At 42.7% G+C, this 24,860-nt stretch overlaps 2 protein-coding genes across 2 annotated transcripts in view; one reads left to right on the plus strand and one right to left on the minus strand.

Annotated features, from left to right (window-relative positions):
* Positions 1-24,860, plus strand: part of T265_00174 (hypothetical protein) — a gene marked incomplete at both ends in the record, with an annotated part of 176,981 nt that overhangs the window by 89,702 nt on the left and 62,419 nt on the right. Inside the window, one exon of the mRNA XM_009163882.1 lies at positions 6,698-7,033. Coding sequence (XP_009162146.1) covers positions 6,698-7,033 — 336 coding nt within the window. The remainder of the gene's footprint in view (positions 1-6,697; positions 7,034-24,860) is intronic.
* T265_00175 (hypothetical protein) overlaps positions 1-24,860 on the minus strand; it is a gene marked incomplete at both ends in the record, with an annotated part of 136,945 nt that overhangs the window by 71,217 nt on the left and 40,868 nt on the right. The window contains 2 exons of the mRNA XM_009163883.1: positions 6,736-6,874; positions 7,742-7,912. Of these exons, the coding sequence (XP_009162147.1) occupies positions 6,736-6,874; positions 7,742-7,912 (310 nt within the window). The remainder of the gene's footprint in view (positions 1-6,735; positions 6,875-7,741; positions 7,913-24,860) is intronic.

The raw sequence follows: 24,860 nt of genomic DNA on the forward strand, positions 1-24,860 counted from the left end.
TGAAATAAAATTATTAATGAAATGCGATACAGGAAAGGTCAGAGTAGCTTACGGATGGCTGATTATTTCACCAAACATGCGGGTTGATTCGCAAACGCTTCATCGTCACTACTTGAAAATACATAACGAACGAAACAACCACAAACCAAATGCCAACTATACAAAATCGGCCCATGTACGGGACACATCAGTGCTTTACAGATTTACAACCTATGGATACTGAGAGGACTCTGATTTTCCAATATGGATTTTCTTTCTGTCAGCATCCTGTAAGTCATTACTGAGGAAAACAAGTACCTATGTCTTATCCTTCTGTGGAGTCTTCAACAAGTGCGCATTTCACCAATCTTGAAGGGATTTGAACCAGGAACTTTTCACTTGGTATCTGAGCCACAATATTGCTCAGCCGTGATTTGCTTATCAGAAGATGAGGATGTTGTGACAGCAACTTTCAATCCCGAAATTTACTCCTCGTGATTGTGTCAATGCGGCTCGTGAACTGATAATCATCCCCAGCAAGAAGGAAACAGATCTCGGCTGCTTCTTGTACATATTAAGTTGAATTGCAGGATGAACTTGTCTATCAAACATTCAAAACGGTTCTTTCTAAATGATCCGTTGAAACACTGGTAAAACTTCAGGTGTCGGAATCGAAAAACTCCGCTGGGTCATTCCCAAAGATTCCAGAGCAAACAGTCTAAAATATTCACCTAAGTTTCATAAAACGGATGTCATGCAGGGCAGCTGTTACATGAATTTTTGATCAGGAGACCCGATTGTTACCATTAGTTTTGTGCATTTCCCGGTTTGACTGACTTTTACAAATCCAAAAAAGAAACCGCACAGGTTCTTCCAAGCTCAGGGCAGAAGAATTTACTCCACCATCAACTATACTTATGCAGCGTACTTGGTTAAAATGGTTGCAGAGTGTGGCCAGTATACAAAGAGCTGAAAAGGACAGTGATGCTACCCGGTTTCTCAGGCCGAGGAACGGTTTGTTTGTTTGGGGCCTTGACACAAAAGTCCAACCTACAAGGCAGTTCGAGGATGTAGAAATCTGTTTGTGGACCTTCAGGTTCTACCACTGACTTTAAAGTTAGAACAGTAGGGCAGCGATTGTTAGGATGTTCTTGGGGACCATCCCCGCGACCAGTCACTCAATAGTCTAACCCACTTGAACACGAAGGACTGGTCTGGCCCGAGAGCGCCCGAATATTGACGCTTTTATGCAAAACAGATGAGACAAAGGCTGCACTGAATTCATGGCAATTTTATTTGTTTCTTAGCCATGCTGGTTAAATCGCCGTTAGTCACGGTCAATCACTGGTTGAGGGAGGGGTGGGTTCTCATGACCGGCGTTTTTATAATTCCTTCCATGGTAGAAGATAGGATCGCGACTGCAATAAGGATGGTAGTGCTGGTCACCTGGGGGAAATAACGCACTGTCCCGAAAGAGAATTCAAACAAGCTTAGAGTAGGTCATGAGTTCATACCATACAACCCTCAACATGTTCCAGTGTCTTGCTCAGTATTATCTTACAGAGCATACTGCGCGAACATAGGTTAACAAAATAGACTAAGATTGAAGCTGTCAGTGCACTTAAAGCGTAAACTCTGGCCGACAACCCCACACACCGTGACATTTGGTATCACACTCCTCGCTTATATCCAAAAAAACAGACAGGTCCTCTGATTAGAAAACGACTACTTTACTTCACTGATACGGCTTTGTGAAGTGGTGAATTAATCACATATCACGTGACTCTCATCAGCGCATACTTGCCTACCACATGGGTCCACTGAGCACTACACAGAATGCAGAAATTTTGAGTGGTCTTGGTGTAAATGAGTTATAAATGCTGAAAAGTTCGCATAGTGGATAGATTTAGTGCTTCAAGAGAGTTAAATGGTCAAGTTTTTTCAAAAGTTCTGGACAACATTGAATTGCACCGACGCAAGGAGCTCGGTTTTCGGAATAAAATATCAACTGATGGGTGAATAACTAACTAGCTCAGGAATAATTCACCTACCAGTTACTCGCAAGTGAGCGGGAATCGGGGGCTGATGCCGTGTCTACAAAAGAAGTAAAAACGCGACTGGATGGAAAACAGTGTGAAAAATTTTTGCTCTGGAATGTGTGCTATTGAAGCCTCAACGCTTGACAAAAGAACGATAGAAATAACCATGAAAAATCAATGAATGTTTTCGCCGCTCTGTTTTACAAGTAACAATGGACATTTTAGAAACATCATCAGAATGCCTCTAGTTTTACTTGTCTTACCATCCAGGAGCTTCTCTAAACAAACGACCTACCTCAAACTTTAAATGGTTGCTTTCGGCTATTAAACGTTTCCTGTCAAAATTATCGTTATCGCTGTCATTATTCTCACTGTCACCGACCGAATATTAGACTACCATAAGTACCTTGGGGTGCCTTTACCTCCCAGCATTCAAACAATCTGGATGGGATGTACCAGTTGGGAAGCACTGCTTAGGCAAACTGACATTTAAGTATTCCAATGTCTATATCCAAAAACATACAAAAAGACGCAGGTCCGGCCCCAGAGGAGGACGAGAAAGATTGTGTGTTTGTGTGTGGAAGGTGAATCGGCAGTAACTGGAATTCTCGTGGCCGCTTTCCCATCCTCCTACCAAGTCAAACTTTGACTATCACTCTGGAGTGAGCATGGAATTCAGTAAGCCATAACCGGATATGTGGAATGCATGAGATTTGAGCCAACACAGATTCAGATGCTAGACAGAGTCATCAAGCGGAATCTCTGGCACACAACCAAACACCCAGTTTATAGCTCGCTTAATGGCAACCACACCTAATCGAATTCCGGTGAGATATGACGTGAACTGTTCAACCACTCACGACTGTTATCACATGTTAGTAGTGAGTGCCAAAACAGACACTGTAAGAGTAACAAAAGCCAACTTACCTCACTGATTCCTCCGTCTGAAATCAACAGTAAGGAAGCCACATCAGTTGTGTACGCTTTAGTCGAGAGTGACTATAAGATTTAGACCCTAACCGTTTAAAGCTAACCTATTCGGCGCTAAAATCAAGTGCTAACCAGATAAACTGGGAAAAAACGTGATGGATGCATCCCGTGAGACTATACAGCTGAATCCTAATCGATGCTGAAGGGAAGACAAACCTCACACGCTTCACTCAGGTTGGGGTCTGTGCGCTCTGCACAAGTTTATAACTGGACCACACTTGCGACACAACGGTATTCGGTTTTAGCCTGTGGACACACCCAACGGCGCCCAATTCCACCCCACTTTACAACACACTGATGGTGAAATTTCGTTTTGTGGCGGGTCGTTTGTAAAGAATCTCCCAGGCTCAGTGAACAGCTCAAACACCAGAAAGCAAGGCACCCACAAGCCGGGTTAGCTAGCATTTATCTTTTATTTTATTCGCGTTTGTTCGACAGAGTATTTTCCACTCAACGGTTCAGCTCTAATGGCGCGTGAAGACCACATGCATCGGTCGTGACAGTTATGTTCTTGCCATGCAGCAGCTTGTTCAGGATCCGAAATGTGCTCTAGACTAAACAGACCGAAATGTCGGTTCTGGTTAGGAAACAGAAAACACTGTGGGCGCGCGTGTGTTTTCTGTTCTGTGTCAAGTAACAGCTTAGAAATCGTTGACTTATTTTTTATCGCTTTGGAGCGAAATTGCAAAATCAACCTATATATGGCCCTCCCTGTACTCACTCGTATCCTACCATGGATTGACTCCTTGACTAATTCAGACAGGCAGTCGGCTGAAACTTTGGAAGCGGTGACGACGTATCCTGTGACTCGCAAAATATATCTGATTACGGCCCAACTAAACAGGGATTTCGGAGACTGAGTGTCGGTAGTGGGGCGACACTTGCAAGAGAGTACACAGCTGTCCAATGTGTGGATTTTAATGATTACACAGACAAATACCAAAGCATGCTCACAATGTTCACTCAGAGCTTGCTCCACGATTAGTGGCAGTGGCATAAATGTCCCAGCACAACTTGATCACGCGCCAACAACGATTTTTCGATTTCAATCCACATCATCAGTCGACGAATCCAATGGGGCGAAAATGGTACGCATATGATGCGTTTTGTTACAGCCTGTCATCACTTAGCCCCATGGGAGGAATCGGAGTTTGGCGACAGCAGAGATATTTGCATATCCCACAAATTAGTCCGGTAAAACTTGACGTTCATTCATGGCAAATTTTGTACAGATTTCCGCGTAGTTGAGAACACCGGAGACTTAAAGTATAAAGCTGCCTTTTCCCCATATTGGCACTGGATCATCACACTTTAATAACCCTAGCAAACACGCTGCGCAGGATGCTTTTTTCATCCACACGAAAAGTAGCTAATCATACTTAAAGCTCGTTCGATATGGTCGCATTAACACGTTATCGGGGACTGAAAGTATGAATAACGCTAATTAAGGCAAATCTGCCGGTGTTATTTGCGACCAAATAAGTTTTGTTCATCATGACTGACCTGTAATTCCGGTTAGTTGTTCAGTTTAACTTCTTGTTCTCTTCATTCAAAACTGTTTGCTTGGTCTACTTAAACCACAGATCACTCATAGTTGGTCAACTAAACTTTTTGAGTCACTGCTCTGACTCTCACTTGTCTCATCACGCTTGTCTGAGAGAGGTGACCAGTGTAATACTCATCTGATTGGTACGATCCCTAGACGAACCCATAAGAATCGTTAAGACTGCATCATTGTTCCCTACCAAACCACCCAAACGTCGCTGGCCAACAAAATTCTGGAACAGACAGGGCAGCTGCTCTCTCACTATCTAAAATGGGACAAGGGGACGTCTAAATTGCCTTGATCGATAAACAATCAAGGATTTCGTGACTTACGTTCGTTATTTATTCGGATGAAAATTGCATTCTGATTCCAAACTAGACGTTTGGAATACTTGCGTAATTAAATGTGAATAGTCACTTGAATGGTTCAGCTGTTAACATGTTTGACTATAAAGTTTGACAAATGTGAGGGACAGAATGGCTCAGTCATTTTTAACAAAGCTTTAACCTCGCGTTTTTGGTACGGTTTCCATGTAAAAGCACCCCACACAATTCCTTAGCTTTACCACCCTACGTAAGTGTATAAATGGTCTAAAACATAAGGAGTGGAGTGATTTCTTTCTAAAATGCAGACTGGCTCTTCTGAATCCATGCGATAACTTTGTAGTCTAAACGAAGGTTACTGGCCATGGCTTACTCTAGCGCTGAAGATGGTAGATAACCGCTTACCTGTAGTTTGGTGAAGATATGACAGGATCCCCAGAAACCCAGGTACATCAGCGCTTTCATGCTTATTGAGACATTTTAGTCTTTTTTAAGTCTCCGAACACATGCGCGCAGACCAGTTTTTGCACGCTTGTGGATCATGATTATGGATAAATAGGTAAATAAAATCTGACATTTCCATTTGTCGCACTATAGGCCGAAGGAACAACCAGCTGGTTCGAAAACAAAATTCACCCTGACTATTTGTCTATTACTTTAGAGTAATTAAAGTTACAGTAAGCCGGCAAAATAGCCAGTGATCTCCTGAGAACGGCAATGCGCTAAAGCGGCCCTGGTGGGGTCCACAAGCAATGTGAGCATCAGAGTAGCGTCTGACGCTAACATTTTTGCTCTTTGGAACCTGATTATAAACTCAACCCGTTCCTAACGATAACCTGGCTGTTCATTCTTATCTGAAAGGCAACCACGGGGTGAAATTATTTTTTGCAAAGTTTTCGTGGAATAGCCCCGGATGAATGGAAGCATTGAGTGCAATTGTCATAACAGTCTCACAGTGTCCTGTGAGAGAATGACGCAGCAGGGCTATGGGGAAAACATTTTATTGATAGAACACCAGAAAACGGTCTTAGGTTAGTCTGACTGATACAAGTACTACTGTGTGACCAAACCGGTTCCGCAGTCTTCCGTGAACATCCTACTTCACTGGTGCTCTCAACATCAAGTGACGTTTGTTCGAATTTAAACTGTGGCGCTAACGGCCGTCTAGAAGCGCTGTTGGACCCAAAGAACCCAGTATGAAACGTCTAAATTGTCTGCTATCAGGTAAGGATCCAGAACAAATCAGGTGCCATGCTGAAGCACAAAGAGACTAGTAGACAGCTGTCTGAACAGCCCCCAGGTACTCCTCAAACCACAGATGATGGTGTGGATGAAACAGGTCAATACAGAATTGGAACTGTCGGACATCTGTAATAGGAGGATAAAGGAGGAAGACGTTGATTGGAAGACAAACTGCAGGACGAAGGAAGATCTCATAGGGGGGGGGGGGTTCAAAAAACAATAATTGTCTGGAGCATCGTCTGGTAGAAATAATAACTTTCCCAAACACAACTTGCAGGATTCAGTCACAAAACGGAAACTCGTAACTTTTGTTCTAGTACTTCATGGGTCATTGAAAATAGGACTTTATGCCTGTGGTGACATTCCGATCATCTTCCCAATAAGATGTTTCTCGTTAGTTTGGCAAGTTTTGACAAATAAAACCCAACTAGTAGCACGCACTGAGTGCGTTTTGACTTCCATGGACCCGCAGTGACAGCAACCTCGCTTACTCCTCGCAGTGAGGTTTCTAGAGTTTCTCAAAATAAAATGCATAATATGCTATCTGGCGCTGTTATATTTCAACCATTTTTCCACAGGTTCGCTACAAAGGAATCCGAAGGAATCAAATACTTACTGAGATGCACACCTTCAGCCATGTTGACAGATGGTGGCGGCATCGCGACTAACGCATCATCACCGTTTTCTTGGTTGATTGAAGTAGGGAGGCCGAAAATAGGTTTTTCTGCCGCCAGCGATATACCTGTCAATTGTTCCTATAGCAGACAGTCAGATGAACAGATGCATTACAGTGAAGCCTTACAAAAGCAATTGGATTATCGCCATAACAACAATAAATATGTAGTAGGGTGCACACATACGAAGGACGGGAAATCCAAACGTGTTCCCGTGTGCGCTGCAGTTGAAGAACTCCAGTGCGAAATTGGTCACAGGAGTAGAAGCACAAATTTTACTGACCAGACTGAAGAAACCCATGGCTAAATGACATCCAACGTAAATTTCGCTCTTTAGATGAGCTGAAGGTGATTACCTGAAAGTGAATATGCCTGCAACGACAAACTGTTGCTCAAGGATTATGCTTTCCTTCACTTTAACAAGACAAGACATCATGCTCAGGTTGGTGTGGGAATCCACCGTAAGGTGAAACAATACCAGCTGGTAACGCCATCATGTGATCCTCCTGTGTCTGCCTGTTGATTGACAGGGCATGCACACAGTTTTTTGGTAGGTGCACGAAGTTCACCGGTCTTTCATGAACGCGAAGGGAAGGAGGGTTTTTTCAGTGTGAAAACTTTAGAAGCGAGATTAGTCGGCTGTATTTTGGACAGACTTTACTGACCTTAATTACTCAGGTCCAGTCAATCCTGTCACCGTTCACCTGTCAGAGGTGTGTTTATGCCGCTAAGAATGGTACTGTTATGCGTTAATCCGGATATATCGTATCCTACATATCGTATGATTAAATTACTTGCCCTTAAATTGTAAGGACCTAGTGATTGGCATGAACTTGGAAGGTTAATTACCGTGGTGTTTCAAGCCGATTGAAACACTTTGGAGCAACAGGATTGGGACAACACAAAATCAGTCTTATTGGGGGGAGATAGTCATGTTTCGATACATACATTCATTTGTATGCATCCATTGGCTTCCACGAGAGACTCAACTGAACATCTCGTTTCATCATCATCATCATCATCATCATCATCATCATCATCATCATCATCATCATCATCATCATCATCATCATCATCATCATCATCGGGGAGTTGATAAATTGGCGCATAAATCCAGCACTGTCAGTGGGCTCTCAAGTGGGGGGATTGGGAAGGGAGCTATACACTGAAGCAATAGCTTGGATGCACGAGCGCCATTGAGGACGCGACATCTGACTGTCTGTAACCATTTCTGTAGACCGTCTCGGGGTCCCCATCCAGGAAGACGACAATGACCAGTGCAACTGAGTTTGCTGGTAATGGCTTTTATACTTCTCTGCCAAGTCATTGTTTGACCGCCTCTGTCTCCTCCTTCACTTCACGTGGTTGTGCGAAAAGAGCCCTTCGATATACTTTAACTCACTGTGTTGCACAAAAGCTGCCTCATGTTTCAGTTGGTACGATATTTAAGATATCGCAATATATTTTCGAAAGGAAAACTTTGCACAGTCTTGTAGTTATCATACAAAGCCACATGACTGCGGAGGAAGATGGCATTAAAATGAATATCCTAAGAGGATTACTTCATTGATGATCAGTCTTGCAGGGACTTGGTTTTCGTGCCAAAGTATACTTAAGGCTTTGAACTGCGAAGTTCGGTTTTAGTGTACGATGATCTGATGTCTGGCATGAGCACGGGGAGGACGACGTGGCTCGTCGAAGTAATTCGTTTTATAGGGAGGAAAGCATCAAAGAACACAAGTAATAGAATAGTACATTCAGTCTGGCACTCCACACAATCAAGTTGTGCTATTAAGAGGATTACTTTATTGATGATCAGTCTTGCAGGGACTTGCTTTTCGTGCCAAAGTATACTTAAGGCTCTGAAGTGCGAAATTCGGTTTTAGTGAACGATGCCTGGCATGAGCACGGGGAGGACGAAGTGGTCCGTCGAAGCATTTCGTTTTATAGGAAGGAAAGCATCAAAGAACACAAGTAATAGAATAGTACATTCAGTCTGGCACTCCACACAATCAAGTTGTGCTATTTGTGGGATGTAACACTCTTCCAGTAACCATCTGTCAGTCTGGCCGAAAAAAGTATGAGGGCTGAAATATTGCCAGTTTACCCGCGTCTGATTATTGGTATTTGAGATACGGAGGTTGAATTCGAAGCACGGACTTCCCAGTCAGTGGATTCGCTTCTTAACTGAGCCCTACTGAGTCCTGTACACGAGCGCAAAAGCCGTCTACAAATTGACAAATATGAAACTGAATGTCTTGATTTCAATTTTTTGTTTACTTCGAAGATTGACTTTGGTATTATTGTGGGGCAAATTACGGGCAACTGCCAAGTCGCATGACGGTTTGGTGCATCTGCTCCTTCTGAGTAGTCGCTTCCTTCAAATTCTGCCACTGTAGGTTCCTTGGAATCGCTGCTAACTACTCAGCCGGTCTCTCGTAAGCATTTATTCTGGCTGACTGTGTCGAAGAACAATGAAGGACGAGTAATATGGCTACAGAGAGCAGCAAAGGTGACGCATTGTATTCGTGAAGCCTTTTTTAAGCTGACGATGAATATGTTTGGCTTCTTGCTTGTCTATTTCAACTAAACTATACGGAATGTGGTAGAAAACTGTGATCTGTATTTTAGTTCGCAATAAAAGAATATTTGAAGAAACACTGACATTACAGGAAGGCTGAGAAAGGACACCAAAAACCGTTGCCGAACCTGCATTCGCTGTAGCTGTGACTCCAGCGCGAGTTTTGCTTGTTCCAGGCTGGCAATTTGTAGCTGTTGCTTAGACACCTCTGTCAAGAGATCCAGTTTATCCAGACTCTCCATGTTGTTCAGGAGGGATTTCAAAGGCTTTCGAGAAAATAGAAAAGCACGTAGTTGAGAATATATATTGCTGCCAATTCATGCTGAAAACATTCTGATATAACCATTGAATAGATCATAGCAAACACAAGTACGACATCCAGAAACACACGCATGAGCTAACTATATCTTCAAGGCTGTTCAAATTTGAAATGAATGTTTAACTGAAAGGATCCAGTTAGTGTCGGTATATAATTTGTGTATCTTATTTCAAAGGAACAGGCATTTGTTAAATATGAACTTAGTAGAGCTGTTAATTCTGGCAGCGTGAAACAAAGCACATGACGTAAGTTGAATCTAGATTATCTGTGGTAGACCGACGTTATACAGCTGTGAAGTTCACGGCTTTGACCACTGATGTTCTCAGTGAACTGGTTAGTGAAATACGTAGTTGAGATTCTATCCAGCAAGTAAATCACTTTGTGCCCAACGTTTAACGTTTCTACCGATGGCCAGAAAGTGGGCGTCCAGAACTTCTTGAGTTTCGTGAGACGTGCACCGCTGATGATTCCCAACAAACATGAAACAGCTGTACGGTGCTTCTTGGCATTTCAGCATTCGTAGAGCGAGATCTCTATTGAAGATTACAAAATCTATCCAAACTACCACCAGTATACGCTGAATGGTCGAAAAACATTGCCTCTTCTGGAAACATTCGGAAGTGCTCATCTTACGAATCTCTAACACCATTCAAACCTGCTATCCTCCGGGCGAACACGTTTCCGTGTGACCACAAGTGACTGATCACCAGCGCGGATAGCTTGCACTCAGACAATGCGTAGCATCACCGTCTTCCCGTCACACACTTCATACCACGTGATCATGCGTTGACTGAACGTTCATGTAACGGCATCTCACACATTCTGAGCAGAGTGAAGACCTGCCATAAGATACACGATGCTAACGAGTACCAACGGAGACGCAAAAACACCACATAACACCTGAGGGGTGACATATCCATTAAAATGTTGCAGGACAATATTTAAAGGCTCGTTGGCAGCAGAAAAAACGCATTCCAACGCACAGATGCGTTCATCTAGATTGGCTAGGTGTGTGTAACCGAAATTAGTCGGGCTATGGAAGCGAGCTAATTCGTAACAGTATACTAACCGAAATGACCGACCCAACAGGCAGACCAGACTGGAAGAGAAATATTCTCAAGTATGGCGTACAGCTATTCGACCTGACCTGGCTAATGAGATCTGAAGGTTATTCGACAACTATAGCTGAAAATGGTGATCCTTTCTAGTATAACAACACCAACGGACTCTGTGGAATTTTCAGACAGTACTGAGTCCAAAAATAATTGACCCCTCCACGAGATAATTCTAAAATATCTACAGAAAATATTGAGATCCATATAAAGTGTTCCGCCACATAACCCACTAGCAGCTGGGTTGACTGAGTGCTTAACTCTCTGAAGGCTGACGAGTGGCATCACGGGGTGGACACTTACAAATCTATTTTATATAACTTTCAGCAAGCTTGCGCAAAACTTTTGGAGTGATTACTTGCCATGCATGAAATGTGATGACAAAACAGTGCACCTGAGACAGAGCATCAGTTAGTGCACTCAGGTTCTCTTAAGTCGAAAAAATTCACGTCCCAAAAGTAGGCGAGAAAGACCACCATAGTGCATCTGAGGTTCTGGAAGTTTCACACTGATTAAAAAATTTCAGTGGGTCAAACTGCCGGAGGGAAATATCATGTTCACTTTTCGTGCAGATTAAAGGGGTGTGTGAAATAAAACGGAGAAAGTTCCAAAAATAGGTTCATTTTTCTCGAGATACGTCTTCTTACAAGGGTTACAAAATCAAAAATGTTTTTGACGGGGCCTATTAAAAGGATCCATCTGGCTACTTTGTGTTTTTAAACTTAGAACAGTTCAAAAAGCACAGTTTTTATGTTGATACAGAGCTGTTTACAACAGCACAGCAGTCTTCCAGTGACCACACACATCACAATTTTTTCTCGAAATTTTACAGAAATTAGGAATAAATTGTGTCAGGTAAGCCTAACTACAGTATGATTAAGCGTTTCATGGTTTCATTCTAACCACTTCAAGGAGGACTTTTCAGCATCCAATGAGCTTGTCATTCATTGTCCCATACATCAATACCGACAAGTAGATTGGAAAGGCTACTTGATTAAACGATAATGTCCTCCAACACTTTCTGTATATTCACCCCACATTTCAATACCAGCAGCCGTCGCTTACTCTGTATGGGTCAACAACAGAAGCCAAATAGCTCAGCTCTGGCTTCTTGGAGATGACCAGACCACTGAGATGGTAAACACGACATGCCCTTCAAATGGATCTCTATTATCAACTACGTGGGCCGATCGCAGTTCGAACTGCGACACAACTTAAGTGTCCGTTGATTCTGTCCTTGCTGTCATAGCGCAGATATTCGGCTTTGTCTTCACGGCTGGCCTCATGTACTAAACCTGTCTCAGTCACTGGTATATCTAACACAGCTACCGCGGCCAATCTAAACTGTCTGTGTTACCAAGAGCTGGATGGAAGATATGTGTAGTGAGCAAAATAATTTTGGCCTGTATGATGAAATCCTTCATCTCCCCGTAAAAACATGTATTCACATCATTTTTGTTTTATGTCTTCCAATCTACCTGGCAAATGTATTCTGCACCAAAGAAGGTAAGCTCTGAACCAGCACTTACCAGATTTCATCGACAGTGTATCTTAATTGCCGTGCTTTGAAGCCCAGATGTCTGATAGGTGAGGAATGTTTCGCTACTGCGCTATCAGTACAGACTTTAAGCCCTTGAATTATCACGTCAGAACGCGTGTACGGGTTACTATCGTGTGATGTAATCGGTTTGCCGAGCGTCTCGAATGACGGCCTACTAACAGTCCTGGTTGTGTGAATAGGAATATCCGCCCATCGAAGCTTTTTAGTCTGACAATTTTAGCTGGATTGGAAATGGTGGATGAGTTGGTGAAATTCACATTCACACCAGTCTGAGTCAGATAGCCCATCTCCTGACATGGCACAATTGTTCTGGGAAACCCAGGTCACTAAGGAGAAGCGTGCAGTATATTTTTGTGAAATTCCCAAAGTTGAATGGCTTATGGGAGTACTACAGTGAATGCAGAGGGGCTTTTTTGTTAGCACTGTGGAATAGGAAATCACCTCTTTTTGTCCCAAAATGCAAGTTACCCTTATAACCCAGGGTGTCAAGCTGGGATGCAGCCGCACATTGCTTTAATATAAATCGATAGTCGGAAGAGGCCAACTGACACATAAACCCACACATCCCTTTGCCCACACGCTTGTCGAAAGCCGATGTAAACAATTTCTGGCATGTGACCACTAGTCTTCTGAATCAGTTGAGACACGTCGCATCGTCAACCTGAGTGACGATTGGCTGTGTGGCGTGATGGTGTTTGCGTGCATTCGCGGTATGGAAATTCAAACTCGTCATCGGTAATTAAAACAGCCAACCTAAACCGGAAGTATTCGCGTGTACCTAGGTTCCATCCTTGACTAAATTTCATAACCTAGGGACTGTATTCACAATAACTATCCTTCAAAGACAATGAAGTGATTGGTTTTGTGAAGGACGGAATACTAGTTGGGAATAAACGACGCATAAAAGTAGTGATGGGTCAGATGACGAACCGTCGCCGTTCAGTTCGGATGGCTAGTTATGAAGCAGGGCATGATGGCACCATCTGCTCCAATTCAGGTCACCAGAAAATGTAAAGATCAGGAAATATGTAACTTGTAGATAGAGGCGCTGTTCTAATCAGTCAGCTGTTGCCATGCAGGGCAAGACACAGAGCTTGTTTGACCCTAGTCAGACATGGGGCATGCCTTACAGTCATGTCAATCATCACTAAGGGAATATGTGCTTTCCCACTTATTTTGCGGTGACACAAAAAAATGTAGACTTTTGCAGGCCTTTGGAACCCCGCGACGGCTCAGAAGTGAACATGAACCCATCTATTCTGTATATGCGTGTTGCCTCTAATACATAATACAAAGCACAGGAAACGGGCGAAGTTGTGTTTTGTCGGAACTTCTGAGGGAGCTAACTAACTCGCTAACTAATTTTTGATGGTACGAAGGATAGAAAGTAAAATTAGCAATTTTCAAGATGGCTGTCCTTCAGAGTAAACTATGACGGACAGCGTACCTCTGTAAGTATGAAATTAGCAGGCCTGATGGCTTCAAAGATTGGTATAGGTGTTACTTCAGCTCTACCCAAGTGATCACCAAAGACATCGATGTTTTCACCAGTAGGCCAGACGTCTTTGCATTCGGTTGAAGTAACTCATAGAAATTTTGCGACATACCAAAAATACTTCAATGTTGACGTCATCCAAGCCTTCAAATACCTGTTCATTCATCAGCCCACACGTGTAATCTGGCCTGCACACAACCTTGGATGCACAAGTTGGTCAAATTTTCTGGCAAACCTGCTTTGATCTAAATCCTAGATCCAATTAATTCATCTACCAATAATTGGATGAGTGAAAAACAGACTTCACTTCGTGTACACATCTGCTTGATTCGCTAGCGCCTCCGTCCATTAGCATCAAGCCGGTGAAAGTGCGTTTGTTTGTCTGTTACACTTGCTGAACACAAACCGATGTGTTTTACTCTAGAACATGAGAAGACAAAGAATGCCTCTTGTTTGACTATTCTTGAGTGCTTTGAAGTGAGATCAAGTTTCATCTGGTCCTCCGTTTTCAAGTCTGTTCGTTCACGGAACTGGTTATGCAAGCTTCATTTGACGTGATCCGATTCACTTACAGTGCGTTTGGTGTGTTAGGACCGGTGGCAAAGACTCGCACCCCTAATTCCGCACTTTGCGTGCCGCCACAGCCTGAGCAGTTGGCGCAGTGTCTCGGTCATCCGGTGTGCACATAGCGTTTCCTCAGGTACGTGAACAAGCACGTGCATATGTACGCACCTCCGTTTGGTGTAGGCAAGTTCGTTTGGAGAAATGTCGATGTTGTTCTTTTTTGGCATGTAAATGTGTCAGGTGGGTGATAACCAAGTCAATCCCCGTGTCGCTCGGGTACGACAGCGCACACGTTCAAATGACCCAGGAAATCCAGATTAAACGACAAGGCATCTCGGAAGAAGTGGTATGTCGATTCGTCGGCGGATGCGGACGCACAAGCTTGTCAAACAAAATGATCAACAGGTTTCGGTGGACTTCAGGCTTATCCAGAACACGGTAATCAGCTGTCCCAATCACACCAGAAGAAAGAAAATCTTCCATTCAAAATCCGGACACTTGTGACACTCAAGTAAAGCAACCCGGTTGGCTGCAGTTCCAGAGTAGGCCGTTAGTTAGACCTCGGGAATACAGCTAGAGCCCTCGTGGAGATAAGATACATAACGAATAATGTGCATTTTTCGATAGAAAATTTTGGATAATTTTAGGACACCTCAGACCTAATCAGTCATTGTTGAAACAACAGTCAGAATGCAGTCTTTTCCACGAAAATTCGGTAAACTGTTGGTTCCTTTCAATAAGCATTGAGAGGATATTTACACTACAGCTTACTCAAGAATACAAAGTGTGATTGTAACGGAAGTAGGTTCTCACTATGTGTCGCTGTATGTCTATATTCGGGATTTTGTAGCATTATCCGATCAGAAACATGAATAAAATTGCAAAAGACGGCGAAATTCGAGCACATGCACTCCGTGCCTGCTAAGTGTAAACAGTTATTTTTGGATGTTGACCCTGATTTCAGCCAACATGCAAACTGAACTCTGATAATGTTATGCGGCTACTCTAAAGAAATGCTGACGAATTTCACAACAAAAGGGGGTCAAGTCATTTGTGTTAACTCACACAATGCTAGCCAATTTAGTTCTATTTGGAAGAATTCACCAACTCCATGGCCTAACTAAACTTAGATCTTCGCGCATCTACAAGATATGAAACATTCCGGAAGGGTGTCAATGGAAAATGCTTCAGTCACCGGAGCATTTTTGTGATCAGGTTTCATACCTAGGCTACGGAATGAGGGATACTGAGGGATGTCGAGAAGTGCATTCAGTTGCAATGCTAAAAACAGTACAACTGAGAAGTGGTTACAAATTCACTGATCTGCATGTCAGTGTTTGATGCTAAACGTTCAAAGATCTGCTGCATGTGGACAAATAAGATTGTGGTTCTGTGTCCATAGTTGGGACCACGAAAATGTGTGCACAATGAATGTTACTTATCATACCACTTTGGGTGACGAGCACTTTAAACAATTAGTATCATTGGAAACAATCTGTTAGCTTGCTCGTTTAGTCACGTGTTTAACGCAGAATATCATTAGCAATTGTCTCAATATTAAGTAATTCTCTGTCCATTTTACGACACAATGTGCCTCAACATATTGAATGAGGTGCATTGGCAGGGACCAGCATTTGGTGCGCATGTTATTCTGGAAAGTCCTTTAGGTAGAGGTTAATTGCCTTTTTAGAGTTTACTCAGCCGCACATGTCTGGGACAGCGGTACTTTATTAAAGATTCTTATCGTTCCCCTATTCATTATCACCTTATAGTGCGTAGGGGGGCGAGATGGCTCAAGTGGTTAGAGCGCAAAGTTACTGACCGGAAGGTCCGTGGTTCAAACTCGACCTCTGCCTCTCGACTTCCCCTGTCTAGGCTTGAGCAACCTGGCAGTATCCCAGCCCTCGTGCTTCCTTCGGATAGCATGGCAGCTAGGCACCGGAAGGGTGNGCTTCCTTCGGGATAGCATGCAGCTAGGCACCGGAAGGGTGTTACAGACGAACGATTTTTTATAGCGCGTAAAATGAGACAGGTGTGCTTTAATTTTTAACAAGTAAAGCAATGCACCTACGGCACTTGGAGGAATTGATGGAGGAGATTTAATTGTTTTCTGCGGTGCTAGTGCTTATTTACATGTGATTTTACGAGGGCAGGCTGATGGCTGTCAGCGGGCATCTTCGAGTTGACCCGGCAATCTTTGTCCTTGGAGTGCAGTTACACAGTAGCACATAAAGGGACTTCCAAACCTTTTGTGTACACATGCGTCTACTAAACACGGTTGCCAGGCCAACACACTTCGGACGTCATCCAGTCATTAAGGAACAGCACTAGTTCGCTGATGAAGAATTCCGAATATAGGATGTGAGGTATTTTTGAAGGCAGTCGGAGGAAATTATAAATCATTCGACTAAGTTTTACAGAAAGAAGGCGATACAATGTATTTTATCTTCACCCGAATAATATATGCGCTTCATCACTAATTATAAAATAATAATCCTGTACATATACGTATACCGCTCAGCAACTAATTAGCCGAAGAAGTAGTGGCAATGCGGCCAGCATCCGCCAAACACTTGCGGGATGCACTTGAAGACAATATGGTTGACTGAATGTCACTCAGCGAAGAACGAGTGAGACCTTTTTGTTTCTGGTCCACATTTGGCGAATGAATGTTCTTTCCGAATCACACAAAGGGTGAGCATAAGGGAACAGATGTTTGAAATATCAGCTGACGGTCACATGCCAGTTCAGTCGATAATGATAGGTTTCAGTCAGTTTCATAAATAGACCACCGGAGACGAATCCAGTCAGGGCACGACAAATAAAACATGAGAGCCGTGTGAATAAAACTCTCAGCTTTGAGCAATTTTAAGGCGCTCTGATAGGGGTTTCTCACACAAGGATTCGTATTGACAAATCGCCCAAAGAGCTTCACCAGAAATTTTGTGTACAAACTCCCTTGGCACGCGACGTTCTTCTCAGCTAGAAATTTCCTTACCTGACTGAATAGACACTCTCTGTCTATTCACTTAGACGAAATAATATTCTATCACTACGGATGTCAGCCATTCGAGTCACTAGTCGGGATAATTTGGAACCTTAGTCGTCTGCTACAAAACTTCAACGTATTATTGGGCAAAGTTTGAGGCAACAACGAGGATAGGGTGTCAGTCACAAACTAAATCAGAAAACCTTGATTAGAGAAATTTGGCTTGAAAATGTCATATAGTTTTTCAGAAAGACAATTTAGTTTCTTAATGTAAAACACAAACTGAGGTATCCGAAGACTAATCTCCCCTGTTTCGGGTTATCAGTGAATGCCACTCATGTGATATCTTTAACGAAAACCGTTAGAGGTTGAAATCAAGTTATTTTTTCTCTCGGTTAGACGTAACCAGAAGTTGTAACTACTTCTCTCACTGACACAGGCTTGAACAGCAGAAATTCGGTACGGAAGCCCTCAGAGAGTTGGTAACTGCTATGATGAGTGGTGCGCAAAAGTGGATTTTGCTTCCGGACAGAGAGATTGGCCAACTCTTAGTTTCAATATCTCCTGTTCATTTACATTAGGACTACTGTCATTCATTTTTAAGAGCCTGGTCACAAACATAAAAAGTGCGTGCAAGCGACGAATGCGAATCCTGACATTGGCCCTTAGAATGCGCGAGTCGTTACGGAACGGATTTGATTAAACAGGTGGCTGACCACTGTCAGTGGCGTTTATGCTGAGAGTTTCTATCAAGGTCTTCTGAGTGAGTGTCGGAAGGTGGGTGTGTGATGTGTGTAATAGGTTAGTTCTAGGTTCTGTCCCTTTTTTCTTTTCCATTGTAATAAGTGATTCAGGTAAATTAAAGTGCCTTTATAGCTCTGGAGTATCGGTGTTCATTGGCGTTGCTGTCAATGGTAATGATGATGTCGAACATTTCGGATCACAGAATTAGTCGGTGTCGCTGAAAGATAGCGATGGAATTAAGCCTCAGTCTTACGTAGCTGCCTATTGGAAGTATAACTGGAAATTTCGTGAAACTGGTACCAGTTGGCTGAGAACATCATAAACGAGAGATTCAGCCGGGTTCCAGATGAGTCTTTCGAAAAACCAAATTAGTTTGCAAATGAGTATATATTCGCTTATTTCGTGCAATTTGGTTTCAAGTAGAACATAAGGTTGACGGAAATCCGGGGACTGCGCCTACCTGATGAGCCCCAAGAAGGGCGAAACCGGTCGTGGGCTGTCGATGGATTTTCAGCAACCTTGTGAGTAGTACATTACAAATGGTACCAGTTCTGTTCTTTCATACTTTTACTTTCGATCGAGCCACGTAAACAGCAGCCTAGCATGGCTTAACCGACAGATAAAAAATGCATTACCTTAATAAGTAAAAATTCTTTTCCGGAGATACTGTGGACTGGTTTTCGGTCGGTTTTCCATGTTAGCCCAAATCACGAACGACTTTGCCTTAGTAAAAATTTTTGAACTGCAACGCAACACTACTAAGCATGAAGTGTCTAGTTTGCGAGACGTTTAGGTGCAGAGCGCACCGCTTTCCACCAGCACCTTTTTTGATTCGTCAGACTCCATGTACAGTATTTTTAATATTGTTGAGAATGCATGGATGCACTGAAGACGCCAAGTGAAGAAAAGTGTCTGTTGTCCGTCTAACGAAAGTGTAAAACTTTTTCATAAAGGATATTAGGATCTAAGTAGTATACCAACTCAATCGTGTAAACATTGTCGAGTGAGTCATTTCCATACAAAATGTGCAACCGATGTATGGATATGCTGCCCAGTCTGGAAGCAATTCTCGATAGGCATGAGAAATGGTTATCAGCCGAGGAGAAATAGTGCTGATATATAATGTTTATAATATACTACGATAGTATGAAATATAATATGTTATTTCGAAGTATCTGTGTAGGTTGTTTGAATAGATAGACAACCTTAACTGAAAGGTGCTATGAGTGAAAAGGTAGAGCTGTGTCAAAAGAGCTCAATCCCTGACCAAATGCTTTGTTGCAGTGAAGGTAATAGGTGAGTCTGCAGGGTTCATTTTCTCAGGACCAGGTGTGCTGGTTGAATAGTCATTAGGGAGTGACCTTGTCAGACCAACAAAGATCGGTCACACAGATGCAGTGCCCTGATGGGACGAAAGTCGGCAAGGTGCTGCTAAGTGATACCGCCACACGAGCGAACACCTCAGTCTCCTCTGGATATCTTCAATTTTTTCCGTGATATTAGTTTCTTGGTTCCACTTACAATGTAAACCCACCCAAAGGGAAATTGGAGGGTTCGACAACACTCGAGTAGTCACTTCGGGGTATTGTGGAACCTCATGTTGTTACAACTAAGACTGGGGGAAGTGGTTCGTCGACTACACTGACATAGCATCATAAAGAAACACATTCAAATTTGTCACAAATCTAAAAGTTCAGTAATCATATTCATAATTCGAGGTAGGTGTTGGCATTTCAACAATAATATCACCCCTATAGCTCCTAGGATTGATAAACTGCCGGTAATAAGCGGCATCTAGGGGGGGGGGATTATATCGTATACACGATCTAGCAAATCGAATGATAGATTGTTGGGCACATACATGCGGTTTTGTGCAAACAGTGATTACAACTAGCTTTTGAACTTTGTTTACTCTACACTCGCACGTGGTCAGGGCCACGTGGTCTTGCGTTCAACAACTCAAGCATCCCGTGATTAAGCATCTCTGACACATCCGAATGATGAGCCCTAACTAGGACACGTAGTGTGATGGGCTGCTTCTCATGACTGATCATACCGCATCCACTCTGGTACATTGGGTGCTCATCAGAACCTTCACAGGAATCACGATACATCTGTGTGACCTTTCCCAAATGGTCAGAATTTCCTCTCACAGTCATCAGATAGGCCAAACGAAGAAACCATTCGGGATTTTTACAACTTCATTGTCTGTCTGGGTTAGTAGAAAGTTGATTAACTAATTTTTAATAAGCAGTGTTGCTCATTAAGTTTCTCCCCGGACTGATTCCTTCTTCGCTATCGTCTGATTGGCACTATATTCCCTTTCGCCACCAGAAATCTATACTTCGATTTAAAGACACAGTAAATTCGAAAGTCATTTACATACCAGTGTAACGGTGATACTAATGATAGGGAAAAGCATGTGAGTAGTATGTTTTCTTGTAAATCCGCTTTGCGGAATTTGTGGAGTCGCTTTGTAGCATTTGCTTGAATTTCAGCAACGGTCAAAGAATATCCAGGAAAGTTCAAAAAGACGCGTTCAAAGAGATGTATATTCAGTTTTTGTGAATAAGATGCATATGAGAGTTTTGCTTCCCCGTCCAATAGTCTGTAACTGTTCAGTTGGCATTTTCTAATGTATCACTCTGCAGCGAAGGCCTTCTTCCTTTCACCAGTACCTCAGCGGCATAAATAACTCCTTTACTGCGTCTGCTGCGGTACGGTAAATGCACGTTGTTATCTCACATGAATATGACAGACCGCACCTAAATTACTGACGGGGAAATCGAGTTGTGCTCCTCGCCAATCTATCCCATGTTACTGCCGTCGCCTTACGTTCGTTCGGTTCGCCGCCAGCAATCGTCGCCAGAAAGAGTAGTGTACAGACCGCTTTGGATAAGCTTTAGCCACCAGCGGACTCGATAATTCAAGAGGACGTCGCACACCGATATGTGGAAAATGTCAAATCTGAATGTCATCCACAAACTGAAATAGCTTGTTTATGTAGGCTGTACGAAAAAGCGGAAACTGTCATCTTTGTTGGGACTAGAGAATCGGGTGCGGCGAGGAGGTGAAAAATCATGGATCGGACGTGCACCATGAAAGTGTTTATCATACTTTTGTGATTTATCCCTGCGCAAATCCTGGATAATACTTGTGTTATTCTCGTACCCATGTTTGGTGGTTTCGTACAATTTTCGTCCATTTCAGTAATCTCCTTTTGCAAGGACCACAGAAGGATGGTCAATATGGGCCGAACTGGTGAGGTAGCACCCCTCGATAATGGACTCTACTCGGTTCGAAACTGACGAATTCCGCATGGGTGTTGTTGTTGTAACTAATAAACAATTGTTGACACCGAATGAATGAGAATTTTGAGCGTGCAAAAGGGAGCCAAAATGAGGCAGTGGATAAATCGTTGGTTTTTCAATCACCGCGCACGGCCCATCTCTTCGGCATGTTTCACGCGTTTGCTCACGGTTTCACCCAAAAGAATTGGTTGAATCTTTGCGAACATAGTAGTACCTAGTCTAAAGGTACGAAACAACGAAAAGAGGGCACTAAATTTAACGTCGTCCACTACTTCAAAGGGTTTGGCTCGTGTTTATGTCTCACAACCATTTTACAACGTTCTTGGAACAGAAAGAGACAGAAACCTGAAGTGGATGGCTGCGGTAAGGAGGAAAAACTGACTAGTGTGACAAGAGCACCCCATTTCGCATGACAAGACAGAATGGGAAACCTGTCAAGAAATACATCCTAACTTCACTTCGGGTCGGATGTCAACTCCTATTTTATTTGAATATCCTGAATTGAGTGGTGACACGACGGTGCACAAGGGGGCGCAACATTTTGGACGCTTCAGCTTGTGTATGTCTTGAACTCATAGACTTTTTATACCTGAAAATGTGTTTAGCCTAAATTGCGCAAATCTGGGACACCTGAAGCGGCAGACAAGAAGCACACAAATTGGAACCAGTTTGTGTAGGATGTCCAAAATAGAGTAAAACTTGTGTTGTAGCGCAACTCAGACACTTGGTTCTGTCTTGCATGAACAAAATAGAAGATTGGGTAGCTGGAGAGCGACCGGGAAATAAAAAAATTATAGGGAAAACCCTAAGCAGTTCAATTATTGGAGGAAACGTATCAGTAATACCTCTTTCCTAACATGGTATCTACAAATCTAGTACTTTTTTTTCGTTTGCCAGACTATCCGTACATAGAGCTGGGGGAATAGCCCCAGCGACATTCAAGGTCGTCACTGTATTTACCACTGTCACAGAACAGGCCACATGTCACATATAATGCATCACCTCAACTGAAAACAACCACACGCAACTAGTTCAAGTTTGAAAATTCTTCCTTAACCGCCAGTACAGGTTTGTTTGTGACACGAAGAATACGTAGAATGACATCTCCATGCTTTTTTTCAATTTTCGAGGCACGGAAATGTAGCTTCCGACGTATGGGCAAGCTGTCGTTAGGATACACATTGGGACTTGTCCCATAAAGTCCAACTATGAGGAAGACGAGAATCATTCACTACAACTGGGTGGCCACCGTCATCATTACTTAAGGAGCATAAGATAAATAACAGTACGAACAGAAGGAAACAAGAGCTTGGGCTGGGTTCTAGGGGAGTTTCACGTCAGAACCAAATTGTTATGCAAATGAGCGTACTCCGCTAGTAGGACTTACTCTTACTGAAATATATGGTTAATTACTTTGGAGTAATGATAAACAAACTACAAGTTCGTTCATGGTTCAGATCTGAGATGTGACAAATTGCTTCAACTTGCATAAGACATTCATTAAAAAAAGCTTTGAAAAATTACAATTTGGGGTAATAGAACAACACACGTAAGCTGCGAGACTTTTTGTCCCCTGTCAAGAACTCGATTCCAAAAACATTAACGGGAACCATATCAAACAGTGGGTAAGTTGGGCTAAAAATTGCGCCAGACAGAACTTACTGATAGTCTGGTTGCAAAGTGCACTGGAAATCCACAGTCACATAGCCGGAATTTCACAAAAGCAGGCATAAAACTACTCAACCTGAGGACTTAATAAATGCTAAGACATGTTTGTGAATGGTTCCGACAAGATTTCTATGCACAGTCACCAGTTCGTGCGCAGCTTAACGTAAACTGTTGCATGGGTTTGGAACCTGATAACTGAGTGCGCGTTTGTCAGGTGGATGGGCACTAGACGAGTTATTGAAAAAAAACGCCGCATTCATCTAAACCATGGGGAGATTGACAATTATCGGGCTGTTTTTTGCAACTTTCAGACCACTCAGTGCAGTGGAACACAGTGAATTTAGAATGAAAGAGGAGAGCACTGTCATAAGGAGTTTCCAGAACCTCAAAAATAAAGGCGCGGGGTAGAATCAATAAGCTTTAAGAGCAGCCTTAGATATTAATCCCTGTAAGAAAGTGAAACTTATGTCAAGCAACCCTCATTATATGAAGAGTAAAACCAATGCGTTCTGGATTAGAAGATTTTTCTCTCTTTTTGTGCTTTCTATCTCCCAGTAGAGTGACAGCTTTAAACATGTGCCACGTATTAATACGTTGTGGCTATTGTAATAAAATACAGACGTGAACAAATAGCCTAATAAGTGATCTCACCCGTACGTGGTTAATTCCTCCTAGGATCTTTCAACAGATATCGTTTTATTAGCGCATCGGACAGCTTAACATTCAGGGCGGTTAACAAACCGAGACCAAAAGCTTCCCTTCTTATCAAAGACCTCCCGGTGGCAACAATCTTTACATTTGCTCGTGAACTTGTAGCCTCAAGCCTACTGTTATGGTGGCAATCCACCACTAGCTGGATTACTGACTGGGAGAAACAGAAAACCTGACAGGTACTCCCTTGCGAAGTATATCTACACTGCATCCTAATAGCTAGTCAGCAGCAAGGTTCAGCGCTGAACTGAAAGAAGGTTAGGAAAGAAAATGAAATTGAACATGAACGTGTTTGGATTTTTTGAAGTTTTCTTCAAATAAGATTGCGTGAAATAATTGAATGGGTAATGCAGAGTCTATACTGTTGCATTGAAAAGGTTTGTTCCAATAGGTGCTTTTTGTATTTTGATGGTGGTTTGAATAATACTTATTGGCAGACTTCATTTTATCCGCTGTTGATTCTTGTACCATGAAAAAATAAAACTTATGCTGTGAGGTTGGGCTATCATCTTCAAAGGTGGATTGTTGAAGAACTTGACAAACCAATCACTAGCTGAGCTTAACTAATAAGAACTTTTAATTCCGTTGACCTACTAGACGCCTCATTCTATCATAGCCTGGGGAAAACCGGGTTTGAACTACCAAAGTTCTCATATATAACCAGGTAAATTCAAAGACTGTATAGCCACGAGCAAAGCGTACCTTCTCCCAAAACTATAGTTTTCTCCTTTACATTAGATATCAGACCACAGCGCCTGCGTACTTTCTGTTCGTTCAAATTTATTGCATGAAATTACTTCTCCTCCATTAACTGTGTTTTTGCAGCTAGTGCCATTGCTTGCTTTCTGAACTTGCGGAATAGGTGTAAATAGGATAAAGTGCTACCGCCAAAGACGCCCTCCCAGCAAAAGACAGCCTTCAGCAAAAGAGCGTTGAGACCTCATCCCAAAGCTATTTGCATTTTGAGGAGTCGGTTGCTCTCCAAAAAGCGGGGTTCGATCAGAGAAACCCG

This window comes from Opisthorchis viverrini (assembly GCF_000715545.1).
Source record: "Opisthorchis viverrini unplaced genomic scaffold opera_v5_2, whole genome shotgun sequence".
In the NCBI taxonomy this organism is placed as follows: Eukaryota; Metazoa; Platyhelminthes; class Trematoda; order Opisthorchiida; family Opisthorchiidae; genus Opisthorchis; species Opisthorchis viverrini.